Source organism: Carassius auratus, chromosome 16, assembly GCF_003368295.1.
Source record: "Carassius auratus strain Wakin chromosome 16, ASM336829v1, whole genome shotgun sequence".
NCBI lineage: Eukaryota > Metazoa > Chordata > Actinopteri > Cypriniformes > Cyprinidae > Carassius > Carassius auratus.
Window position 1 is genome coordinate 9,057,824 of NC_039258.1, and position 13,585 is coordinate 9,071,408.

At 37.2% G+C, this 13,585-nt stretch overlaps 1 protein-coding gene across 7 annotated transcripts in view; it reads left to right on the top strand.

The window, feature by feature from the left end:
• Positions 1-13,585, top strand: part of snap91a (synaptosome associated protein 91a) — a 44,451-nt gene that overhangs the window by 29,278 nt on the left and 1,588 nt on the right. For 3 of the 7 annotated variants that reach the window (XM_026283837.1, XM_026283838.1, XM_026283839.1), the window contains 13 exons: positions 474-554; positions 1,718-1,969; positions 3,131-3,211; positions 3,460-3,528; positions 4,479-4,586; positions 5,131-5,202; positions 6,678-6,860; positions 10,050-10,286; positions 10,372-10,396; positions 10,679-10,772; positions 12,821-12,898; positions 12,983-13,090; positions 13,414-13,508. In XM_026283837.1, the coding sequence (XP_026139622.1) occupies positions 474-554; positions 1,718-1,969; positions 3,131-3,211; positions 3,460-3,528; positions 4,479-4,586; positions 5,131-5,202; positions 6,678-6,860; positions 10,050-10,286; positions 10,372-10,396; positions 10,679-10,772; positions 12,821-12,898; positions 12,983-13,090; positions 13,414-13,500 (1,475 nt within the window). In that variant the 3' untranslated portion in view covers positions 13,501-13,508. Of the gene's footprint in view, positions 1-473; positions 555-1,717; positions 1,970-3,130; positions 3,212-3,459; positions 3,529-4,478; positions 4,587-5,130; positions 5,203-6,677; positions 6,861-6,951; positions 7,254-10,049; positions 10,287-10,371; positions 10,397-10,678; positions 10,773-12,820; positions 12,899-12,982; positions 13,091-13,413; positions 13,509-13,585 lie in introns of those variants that run through there. The other 4 variants (XM_026283840.1, XM_026283841.1, XM_026283842.1 and 1 more) reach the window with 4 other exon arrangements.

A 13,585-nucleotide genomic window follows, 5' to 3' on the forward strand; every position in this document is an offset into this window, starting at 1 on the left:
AGAATAATTCTGTGTTATATAGGATGTTGGCTTTTTCGTACAAAGCTGTGCAGTCTGTTGATTTAATATTCCTCTAATTAAATCAACCAGCAGTTAAACAACCCCAAGCTGTTTTTTGTTTTCTCAGCTAATAAATCAATTAATTCATACCTGGATGTGCAGGTCTCCATGGGGTTTGTAATATTAAATGCCACAATGTTCATCACTGCCTCGGCTTTAGCTTACCATGCTGTCAAAGCCAAACACTTTCTTTTACTTACTTGTTGGTCCCGATGGCATTGACAGGATGTTTCACGCAGCCTGACTTATTTCCCTCAGCGTGTGTGTGTGTGTGAATTCAACTGTATACAGCCCACACAGGTATATTTTAGCACCATTTGGGTTGTATAGAGTGTTTCTATTCAATTGTAAATCGCCTCTTCATCCCCGTTTTTTTTTTCTCTGTTGGGTTTCCTTGCTCTGGTTTTGTCCAGACGCGTTTGCGCCATCCCCAGGTGATGGTCCGAGCGAGGGTGTGGCCCCTGCAGCTGCTGCTGATGCATGTGCCGGATCTGGTGGGTGCTCATCCATACACAAGATCCACGCTGCTTTTTATTTGTGTGTGCCTGTGTATTTATGGATGGTTATGAAAGGTTTGTGTGTATGGGTGTGTGCTTGAATGGAAACATGAAATCCAACAGCCGATATGGTCAACAATGTGTGTGTGAGTGAGAGTGCATGCAATTTTGTTTGCATTTCTTGAGTTATTAAACCCAGCTTTTTCCCACACGTTGCAGCAAAATTATTTTGTCCATGAGCTGCCTTGGCACATAGACTGTTCTCTGCAGGCACAATTGATCATTTCTGTCCTTACAGTGCAAAATTCATTTTTATTCACTATTTTGTTTTCCATAACAAAGATGTATACATCCTTAAAACATAAAAAGTAAACTGTTTGATTACAACTTTTACCGAAATTATATTGATGTATTTTTTTTTCACATTATAGCATGTATTTTGGATTATATTTGAAAGAAAAAAAAAAAATTATATATATATATATATATATATATATATATATATATATATATAGTTGTAAGGATGTTTGGATGCTTTGCTTGGAAAACAGGACAAAATATTTTCAAGAAAGTTGTTTTTGCCTTTACTTTCTGCTATATTAGCCTTACTAATAATTCAGCTGCTTACATTGTTCATATAATTTCCCTTCCAGTGTTTATTTTCAGTATCAGTGATTCATTCTAACAACCTAAACTTTTATTTTTATAAAAGCTTAGTGGTTGTATTTACATAACGCAGCTGCTGTGTGACAGAACATGAAAAGACTTACTTTAACCTTTATATATGCTTTTATTTTCATCTTAACTTAGCTCTGCTTTCAAATTACTGCTAGGACTTAAAATCTGCAACCTATGGAATCCAGAATCTGTATTTTCTTGTTTTATTATTAATGGTTTCTCTATAGACAGCAAGCATCCTGAGGTATGTATGATTATATAAAACAGAATGAAAACTACATTGTTTTTATTTTCTAGGATGTATCTTTATAGTCTTTTTAATGGTGGTTGCAGTACTAAGGTTAATGGTGTCTTAAAGTGTGCTTTTAAAACTAAAATCCATCCTCAATCTCTGTGTTTCTGAAGTTATGTACTTTTCTTTTTTAGTTTGCAGTTTTCGTTAATTTAACAAACCTTCCCCCTTCCATTTTCACCCAATAAAGATCCCTGGGCTCCTTCCGAGGGTAGTGCAAGCATTGCCCCAGAGCTGGACCTCTTTGCCATGAAGCCGGTAGAGAGTGTTGTTACTGCTGCATCTGCTGCCAGTGCCGAGCCAAACGTTTCGCCAACAGTGTCCCCAGCTACCCCTTCTCCTCCAACTGCTACTGCTCCCACCACTGCCACAACTACCACAACCACATCCACATCCGCTACAGCTGAGTCTGTGGCCCCGCCAACACTAGACCTCTTTGGTGGTAATGTCTCTGCTAGAATTCTGCCTCTGTCATGCTTTACACTGCATTATGACAATATTAACTTGCTAAGCTAGTTCCCCAACATTATAAAGATTCTCTTTTGTTTGATTCCTCTCATTTAGATTTATATTTTACGTTTTGGTCACTCTGGATTGTGAATCGTGGCCTTTACCACCTTTTCAGTGCTGAAGAATATTCTTGACCTGATCTATATATATATATATATATATATATATATATATATATATATATATATATATATATATATATATATATATATATATATATATATATATATTGTAATTGTACAATAATACTGTAAATATAAATATAATTGTACACCTCCGTTCAATTTTTTTAAAGAAATTAATATTCTGCAAGAAAGCATTGACTTGATCAAAAGTGACAGTAAAGTTGCAAAATGTTGCAAAAAATGTTTATTGAATTTTTTTTTTTATCTTTCTACTAATCAAAGTATCCTGAAGAAAAATCTAAAATTTCCTCAAAAATGTTTCCTCAAAAATATTAAGTGACTGTTTTCAACATTGATAATAAGAAATGTTTCTTGAGCACTAAAATCATTATCTAAGTATTTAATTTCTGAAGGATCATGTGACACTGAAGGCTGAAGTAATGGCTGCTAAAAATCGAGATTCGACATCACAATATCATTACTTTAAATTGTAATATATATATATGTGTGTGTGTGTAAAACCCAAAATGAACGGTTTTGTACATATTTAAAATATATGTAAAATAATAGCTATTGTATATATTGCTATTGTATAACAATGTAAAATAATACTATATTTGCATATAAAGAGGGGTGGTCAATGTCACTGATTCACATTTGGCCTCTAAAATTGCACTGCAATCTGTCAAGATCCAGGATTTGCAGTGACCACATTTGTCCTGCAATCATTTTCTGGTGTTTTTGATAAATCTGGATGCTGTGGTCTGCACTGACATTTGTAGACTTGACTGAGTAGTCTCTTGTTCTACTTGCTCCGTGTAATTATGGAAAAAAGCAAGCAAAACAAGATATTTTAAAATCTGAATGTTTTTCAAATCTAAAATCAAAGTGTTTCCTCTCTCTCACTTGAAGTTGTCTTGATATGCACTGACTTAAAGCATAACGCTTATGTGTGTCCTTGTTTATAGATATGTTTGATTCTATGCCTGAGCAAAGCTCCTCCACAGAGCCCAAAGCAACCACTCCTAGTCTAGACCTTTTTGGTGCAGGTACAGGAGTTGATTCCCGTAGTTCTGTTGAACGTCTTGTCTTTTCTAGTCTCATCTTTCTTCTTTCTCATCTGTTTTTTTGGCCCACTCTGTCTTGGTTTGTCCTCATAGTTGAACGTGGACTTGTGCATGTTTGCGCCCTCAAAAGCACGACTCTGTGTCCTTTCTATGCTTGTGCTCCTTATTGATTTCTCTTCTCTTACGTTTCCTCCTCCACTTCCTCTTCCTGCTTTGCTTTGGTGTTAAAGATCTTCCTGCTGTCTCACGCGGGCCCTCACCTTTGCCTGAGGCCAGTGTGACTGGTGACCTCTTGTCTGGTGAGTTTGCTTGTCTCTCTTATTGGAGCATGTTTTGTCTTTTACAATGAATTATTATTATTATTATTATTATTATTATTATTATTATTATTATTATTATTATTATTATTATTATATTATCATCAATAATGAATGAATAAATCATGTTAATTAAGAATTAATCAAACTATTATTATTAATACTAAATATATAATATAAATAAATAATAATAATTTGTCTATTTCTATTTAATTTTCACTTTTGTTCATTTTTCTGGTCAACTTTTTAGCCAGATTCTTACACTGATAATTTAATTTGTAATTGATATATGTGTTAAATTAAACCATTTTAAATTAAAGTATTGAATAATATCATTAAATATATTTATATATCGCTCAGTATATTTACTATGAATTATTACTATTATAATGATACTTTAATGAATAGTTTGAATATTTTGGCATGTACCCTCATGTTGTTTAAAACCGTTTTACCTACTTTCTTCTGTATAACACGAAAGGAAAAATTCTAGAACTATTTTGCTTTGTTTGTTTTTTACAGTATTTTTTAAGCATTCATTTTCTGAAACTTTGTTCACTTAGAGTCTTTTCAGTGAGTCATTTGATCAAATTCAGCTTGCTGAGTAAATGATTTGATCACAGCAGTTAAAAAATAAGATTAAAAACTTCACCCAAAGATATTAAATGCCTTCAAAATACTTGAAATATAGTTAATGGGTTACAGTATATTAGTTTTTGTTTTTGTTTTCTCTTTAATTTGCCATTCATGCAGAAGACAGATATACATTTATGTTTGAGTGAACGATTACTTTAATTATTTAGTATTGTATCTTTGTTTACATTGCTCCAATGCACTTTTACTTCCATTACAGTTACATCTTAATACAGCTAGCATAAGCTACATTTTATTTAGAGATGTCAAAATCACCCCATATTCTCTCATCCATGTAGATTCATTTGTTGCTCCAGCTATTGCTCCAGTGGCTCCTAAACGTGGTTCTGCAGCTGCTTCTCTCTCTCCTCCTAAAGCCGAACCTAGACCTGTGCTGGACCTCCTTGGTGTGTCTAAACTCGTTCATACAAAACACCAATCCTGAAGACCAATATGGAAATATTATGGCATAGTGTAACCCAGTGAATTATGACCAGGTTTTTGACTGCATCTGACTGCACAATATTTGAGCTTGATGAGCTTGTTCATTTGTGCTAAGCTTGTTCAAGTTCATTTTCTTAGCATAGACATTTACATTTTTGAAGTGGTAAGTATACACCAGCTTTTTCAAAGGCCAGTTTTTCAATTATTGTGGTTAGTTTCTGCAGTTTGTTTTGTCTGTTTAGTGAGCAGATGATGATTTGTTTGGGGTGTGTTTGAGTTTAGTGTATATGCATGCTGTGCTGTCATGTGTTACATTGTAAGTATGGGACGACACACGGATCGTATATCCATGTGTCAGTGTTTTGTTGCGATGTGGGAGTGTGTTGCCTGTTGTATGATGTCAGCTCAATCTCTCCATCTGCCCCTCTCTCAGTGTATGCAGCTTTAAGGCTGACTAATGCTTCTCCTCCTTCATGCTGCGCTGTGGGACGTCTGGCTCTGGAACAGACACATTTGGTGACACTACTGGGGAGACCCAGTCCGCTGCTCCCGGAGCACCATCAGCTGACCTGCTCGGAGGTATGGGTCACATATCCTGATTTGGAAAACGCTCTTTTTTGTTAATGATGAAATAATGACGTTAGACGTGGCACTAACTAAGAGCTGTTCTATATATGTATATAGTACAGTTAATGCCTAATATTCAAACAAACAATAGTAATGAATAATTAAATTAATTAAAATAACAATAATACAATTGTAATAATACCTAATTACTTATAATTATTGATGTTTTGTTGTAAAATGTTTAATCGTAACTAATAATAACAATAATTATTATTATTATAACATTTATTGTTATTATTATTGTTGTAGTATTAATAACAACAACAACAGGGTTCGTACGGTGCTTGAAATTCTTAATTTAACGTAGTTTTCAAGGTTTGAAAAGTGCTTGAATTTTGGATAAAGTACTTGAAACTGCTTGAAATTGCATTGGTTTTATAATAATTTGCTTTATTACTGAATAACATAAGTTCACTTTCTAGAAAAAAATTATTTTCATAAAATTAAAACCATAGACTAAAACAAAATTGACTTGTGTGTGTGGCTCTATTGACGCGTGCCCTCTGATGGAGCAGAGCGAGAGATAAACACGTCGGGAGGTTGCTGCTTCAGTCAGCGTTGGCTTGAAAACGACAAACACAAATAATGCTTCAAATAATGTAAAGTCTCCTGTAAATGTAGCATTTTTTAATGGGAGAGTTTTCCCATGGTCAGTTAAACTATGTTACAGACTGTCAAGAATAAAGTGGAATAATAAAATAAACATTTCAAAGTCAAAATGGAGCGCAGGTGTTTTTCTATTAATGCATGAAGTGAACTGACTGCCTTGAGAGAGGTTTCAATGCCATTGTCGTTTCATCTCACCGACGTACAATATTTACAGACCGACAGTTATTTTCACGCAGATTGCATTAAGTAGTAATGTAGTAAAATGCAGATATTAAAAGATTAAATTCATTAAACACCTTATTGATGATTTATAATTTGTACAGGCAAACATATGAACCCAGAATATAAACACCTAAGACCTGCACACATCTAATATACAGGCACCTATATGTTTTTCTCTCAACTGTTTACTTTCATTTAAGACTTAACCAACTGAGTCTACATGTAAGCCTTGTGTGTTTTGACAGTATTAGCACAAAAATATACTTTATGCACCAAGAAAATATATTTTATGCACCAAGAGCTTGTAACACTCCAATGAGAGAGGAAAAATTTAAACCACGTCATATGACCCCTTTAATATTACTGTTTTAAAATATATTAAGGCACTTTTTTTGCACTATTTAATTTCAATTTTTTCTTTCTCTTTGGAGTGTTACAAGCTCTTGGTGCATAAAGAAGATCTGTAAAGTTGCAAAGGCTAAAGTCCCAAATCCAAAGAGATATTCTTTATAAAAGTTAAGAGTCAACCACTCTTGATATACATTGCAAATCTGAATCTGAAAGTGATTTGGGATCTTATCTGTTGATTTGTGCAGGGTTGATTTCCCCGGTCACCACCACGGTTACACCAACCCCAGCACCAGTGCCATCCTCGGCCCCAGCAGACCTGCTGGAGTCAGCTTTTGATGCCTTTGGCTCTGTGCCAGTATCCGCCACACCAGCGGCAGCAGACAGCGCCCCTGCCACCGGCGCGCCCTCTGGTGGCTTTGATGCATCAGGTGAGAAATCAAACTAGGTGTTTTGAACAGATAGTTATACTCTTAATAAACATGAATTCTTATCTATTTGATAAAACTGTTTTTTCTTTAGTTTCTCTTGAACACAGCGAGACATCTTTCAGGCTTGCTTGCTTCTCAGCACACTTTTGCCTTGCATGAGCACTTCCGTATCTGCTGACATTTATACAGAGAGGATGTGGCAGCACTTATAAAATGCATTCTCCCTGTGCTTTTTCTCCTTTTTCATTTCGAGATTGCTCTCTTACTGTAATACTGCTATTCTCAACTTTATCATCTGTCCCATTCTTCTGTCATCTCTCTCTGCATTTTGTTTCTTATAAATCTCTCTCTGCGCACTGATCTGGCTCATTGCTTGCTTCTGCTGTGCCATTGGTGAGTTGGCAAGAAAAATCAGGGCTTTGCAGCATGTATCGTTTTACCCAGTCGCGCCAAAGGGTTGGGAGGTGTGAATGTCCTAGCACTGTTTATTATTTCAGTCTACACCTTTACCCTTTAGCCTCTCAGTACATTTTTTTCCTGCTTGCCCATGTTGCAGATCTTGTGCATTACTGCATTAGAATGTATTGCCTGCTTTAGTGTTATTGGTAGCAAGAATAGTTTTTCATAAAAGGTGCACTAGGTACTTTGACAGTGGTTTTGGACTTCATACTGACACCTGTTGGCCGTAACGTAGGTTTATTTGACAATCAGTATGACTTTTCAACAACAACAAAAAAATTATATATTTTGTAGAAAATATATGTTTCAACATGTACTTTCATTAATTTTAGTTCATTTGATTAAATTATGAAACTTATGTTGATGTGAATAACACTCATATGCAAGATGACGAGAATGTTAAACTTTTTACATTTTAAAATTTAGATACTTCATAAAAGTCTTGTGAATTTTTTATATATTTCTAGGGTGTGCATTTTTGAACATTTTGAAAAGTTTTATTTCTTTAAATGTTAAAATTAGCAATTAGCAAAAATACTTGGTACACCTTTAAAAAAAATTGACAACCCTTACCCTTTGCTTTTAGGGTGCAAATGGTTCCTATCTGTCAGTCAATTTGATGACTCGACATTAGGGGTCTTACTTGGGAGCCCGAATACTCTCTGGTTAAAAGAAACGCCAATGAAATTTGGCTAGTGGATTTTGCATGTTGAGCCACACCCCCAATGCAGACGGGTATAAATAGGCGACAGTTGCATCCACTCATGAGATTTTGCTTCAGAGTGTATGAACACAGTTCACAGAGCACAGATTCACCAGGCAAATTTTCTCTGCTGCTGGAAGAAGAAGCTGTTCTGGGTGGCATTATGGCACAATCAGATGCTCCTAAAGATGTTAAAGATGCTGTTCTGATTGTGTCCTCTTGGTCGCGTTTGTTTCCTATCTTCGGTTGACATCCACCATTGTTGTCTTCAGTGTCTGGGCATTAACTTGCTGAAGCTCCATTTATGGATTGTTTTTACTTTCACTCTGAGTGTGTAACCATGGCAGCACTGTGATTGTGCCTCTCCTCATGGGCATGGGAGGGCTCCCTCTGTCACTACCCATGCTGGCTTCTCTGCCACGAACAGAAAACCATTATTGCTCTTGGATATCTAAGGGCAACAGTAGTGGCTACTAGCCTCTCCACAAGGTCAGTCGCCGTGGACCTCTTACTCCTCCTGGAGCAGCTGTTCTGTGCGGCTCCCCGGTGAATCTGCTGTGTCGTCTGACAGTCTTGCTCAAATCAGTGATGTTGACATAGTGTGCTTTCTTGACGCTCCCATATCCCAGGCTGGGCTATTCGGCGACACTATCAAGGACTCCATCAGCAGTTCTCTGTAGTGCTAAAGCCCTGGCGTGATCCTCCACCCATCACCATTCCACCTTGGTCCACGCTTCCCACCCTGCGGTTGCTCTGCCCCGTGATGAAACCATGCCGAGGCCGGCACGTCGAGCATCGCGCATGAGCAGTGGGAAGGTTATGACCTTTGTGTAGCATTTGTCTGAAACGCAGCTGCTTGCGAACATTTGTAATGCCTTAGGGTTGTGATGGGGTTCAGTTTGTGGCGCCTTCCATGGACCCCTTATGTCCCCATGCCACAACCTCAAACCATTGCTGGTGGCCAGGCATAAGTTCTCAACTTATCAGCATAAAACCTGATGAGTGGATGCCCCTGTCACCTATTTATACCCCTGTGGACGGGGAGTGGCTCTGCATGGAAAATCCACTAGCTAAATGTCTTTGGTGTTTTTTCTTAATCAGAGAGGATTCGGGCTCCCAAGTAAGACCCCTAATGTCGAGTCATGACATAACTTCTCCGTTCCCTGCATCAGGAAACACGGGTTACATACGTAACCGATCTGTTCTTCAGTGAGGATATTTTTTGTTGCCTGAACAAATGTGTCCAACCATGTTGTAATGCAATGAAAATGTGTATAAAGATGTGTTGATGTGTGTTGCCGGTTTGCGACTTTCCAATGCATGTAGTAAAAGTTTTGAATACCTCATGAATGTTTTGATAAATGTGTGGGTCTGAATTTTTTTATATGTATATATATTATTACAGTACCTTTCAAAAGTTAAGGGTCAGTAGGTTTTTTTAAGTAATACATTTATTTAGAAAGGATGCATTAAATCAATGAAAAACTAAAGACTTTATTGCAAGATACATTTCATATTAAAACTGTTCTTGTGAACTTTCTGTTTATCAAATAATCCTGAAAATTTGTATATCGTTTTCCACAAAAATATTATACAGCACAACTGTTTTCAGCATTAATAATAATAATAAATGTTTCTTGAGCATCAGATCAACATATTAGAATGATTTGTGAAGGGTCATGTGACACTGAAGTAATGATGCTTTAAATTCTGCCTAGATCAAAGTAGAAAAGTTATTTTAAATTGCAAAAGTATTTCACGATGTTACTGGTTGTACTGTATTTTTGATAAATAAATTCAACCTTGGTGAACATTAAAAAATCTTACCGACCCCAAGCATTTGAAAGGTAGTGTATATGTTTTATTGTATTGTTTCTGTCTTATGTTTTACTCCTTTTACATCTGATCTGACTTAGTGTATTATGGGATTGCTGAAAGTTTGTACAGTAAATCCAAATCAAGTCTAGGCTAAAATTGTCTCAGTCCATCCTGGCTATATTAACCCTCTCTCTTTGTGCCAACCCCAGTGTTTGACGTATTAGGAGACCTTCTGATGCCAGCCATAACACCTCAGAGCACAGGCGGGACCCCCATGGCTGCAGCGAGCACGCCATTGGCACCTGGAATTGTGCCCACCGCTGGACCGACAGTGGCTCCGGCCATGATACCAGCAATGGCCCCAACAATGGCACCCACAGCAGCTGCCCAACCAATCAAACCTATTGGAGGAGACTTGGACTCTTCACTCGCCAATTTAGTCGGAAGTACGTATGTAATAATGATGGACTGAATCATTTTACACACCATCCTTGCCGACGCTGACTTAACTTGTTTCTTCCTCTCTTGTAGACTTGGGGATGGGAAGCCAAAAGAAGTAAGTTAAGTGTCTGTTGCAGCGAATCTCCATGTCCTTGTTGTTTCCAGATACCTATTATACCTATCTGGTCACTTATTCATAACATCTATTTACAGACATTAATTACTCAGCCTGACCTGTATTGACAATTCATTTACACTGTTATGGCAGCTTGATTGATTTGCTCTCCCGTGGAGCACAATTTAATCATGTTCACTTTGTGTGGCCCTAGAGCTGTATTTATGAACCAAGAATGATTTACACATATTATGCTGGCTGACAGCTATTTGTTTTGTACAGGGACAACCAGTGGAATGAGAAGAAGCTGACAGGAGGAGCTAACTGGACCCCTCAGGTCGCCCCTACTAGCTGGGGCACACCTGGCGCTCAGATGGTAGCACTTGCTTTTCTCTTACACAATTAAAAAAATGTTTCAGACTTTCAACTTCAAAATTATTCATTTTTTTTAAGATTTATTTTGGGGTTTTTCACGTTTTTTATTATGATAGGATAGTTAAGTATTGACAAGAAGTGAACTAGGGGAGAGAGGGGGGATTGGGAAAGGTCAGCGAGCCGGGACGTGATTTCGGGACACCTAAAGTTCAAAGATGTTATATATTTTGTGGCACTGCCCACGAGGCTATTGGCACCAGCCTACTTCAAAACATTTAGAATTTGTAAATTTCTATGGCAGTGGTTCCCAACCTTTTTCAACTCGCGGCCCACACAACCAAACACATATGTTTGTGCTGCCCACTTCAAAAAAATTAACTGACCCCGCTATTGTTGGGTTAATAACTTAATCTAGTCTAGTACTCAGAAGCTAGATTTTAAACTGTATTTATTGAATAAACATGGACAAAAAAAAAAAACTATTGCAATTTTTTTGATCAATTTAGCAATTGTGACACACACCGATATGCTTTTACAGTCATAAATGCATTCAGGATTAATTTTAAACATATTTCCAAAAGAAAACCAATCAGAGCTTTATCAAAAAGTTGTAACATCTCTAGAACAGACATAAGTCAAAATTAGCACTATAGTGAAGATGTAAAAAAATTTATAGACTTGTGGCAAAAAAAAAAAAAAAAAATGCTGTATACTGGGACTTTTTTTCTTTTTTGCCATGCATTGTTCATAGAGCTCATTAATTGTAGCGGTGCCTCAGGTGTTTGCAGTGTGTATACAGTATGTGTATGCGGTCAGCAGTGAGAGCGCATAAATATAACGCGAAAGCACATTAAAATAATGCACGAGTGCGAATCTCTCTGTTCGCAGCAGATTTCCTTTGCTCTGTCACAAAACCGGTCGTGCTTGCTCAGATACACGCTGCTTTGCGAGGAGAGAGTGTGCACACTTAAAACGTGTCTCCTCTCACTTAAACTGCATCCTGTTCACTAACAAATTCACTCTATGCTCATGTGTTAGACATTAATTATTTTCGCACATTTTTATTTCTAGCCTTTTACCGCAGTGAGAACGCTCTGATCCGTCAACATTGGCTCAGAAAAAAGGTGCATCACAGACAGTGTGTGAACCTAGAGTTAGGCATATGCCCAGTCTCTGTTCTTGCGCTAGGCGCAATGCATTCTGATTGGATCAGATAGCATACTACGGGAGGTCAGGGCCATGGAAAACTGTGCTATAAAGCGATTTAGAAATCGCGCACGCTCAAATCGTGATTTTAGGACGTTTTCTTTTAATCCCACAGCCCTAGAATGGACTGCAAATGAACAGAAAATAATTGGCGGCCCACCTGCAAGTGGGCCGCGGACCACAGGTTGAAATCCACTGTTCTATGGAAAAGAATTACGGCCAAGCAATAATAAAACAATAAAACCATCTTTAGATTAAACTCATTAAATGTAAATGTAAAATTCTGAAATAAAATGTTGAGAATTAACTTAAGTTACAAGAAAAAAGTAGTTTAATTTTCAAGAAAAATCTCAAAAAAAAAATTCGATATAAAAGTTTAAATAAAATGTTCAGAATAAACTAATTAAATTACAAGAACAAAGTTCTTAAATTTAGAAAAAAAAAACGTTTTAAGTTTAATTAAAATGCAGAGAATAAACACTCATCAGGTTCATTTCATCATGTCGGAGTGTCAAACAGCACCTGCAGTGGCGTAGGTTGTAGAGTAAAGGGAGTTTCTATTCACCGGACGAGAATAGGCACATCACGTCACGCCACATCTTTAAAATTCAAACACATTGTTTTCTATGAGTGTATGCACAATGCTGGTGCCATTTGGCGTCTGTCTGCGGTGTCCAGCTACGACTCAGGACTCAGAGCGCCATCTGTGTTGTTTTATATTAAATAAGCTGAAAATTGAGCTTGTGCGCATAGAATGTGCTAGCAATTTCTGAGTGAAAATTGTTTGTACACCAAAAATGTTTAGCATATATTTAATTGTGGTCCTGTTCAAATTGTGTTTAGACTGGCTCCGCCCCTGGAGCTGCCGCCCCACCTGGAGCAATGGCACCACCTTTGGGAGCACAGCCTGGCTTTGGCATGGTGAGAAATCACTTTTAAAATGTTAGAGTTTCTGTATTTTGCACTTACAGTATTCACTTACTTTTATTTTTATTTTTTACTCAGGCTTCAGCAGCAGGAGCTCCCATGATGCCCCAGCCTGTGATGATGGGTCAGCCCATGATGAGACCACCATTCACAGGGCCAGCAGCAACAGGAACACCTGGAGCACCAGTAATTAACATTATATATATATAAATTTAACTGAAAATACCCACAAAATATATTTTTGTGGTAAATGAGGAAGTTTCAAGTAGACATTACAAATTGTAGCCTAACATAAACTTTGGAACATAAATGAAGATAATTTAAGAAACATCTCAGTACTGTTTGTTCATACACATTCATACTCTAAATAAGAAATTAAATCTACCTGCAGGTGGCAGTAAATGTCCTTATAAGTCGACTTGTTCAAATTGCTGATTCATTCAGAAACGAAACACTGCTGTGTTGCTCATAGACCAAACGGCAACCTCGCGCTCTCTCTCCTTTTTCAGTTGTCTCCAGGGCCAGCTGCTCAGAGCCCCAAAAAACCTCCTACCAAGGACCCCCTTGCAGATCTGAACATCAAGGACTTCTTATAATTTTCCAGGTAGATATATTTCTAGTGGCTGCTCAGATGAGGCACTAAATCACAAAGCACCATGACATTTTCTCTGTGCTCTGTTT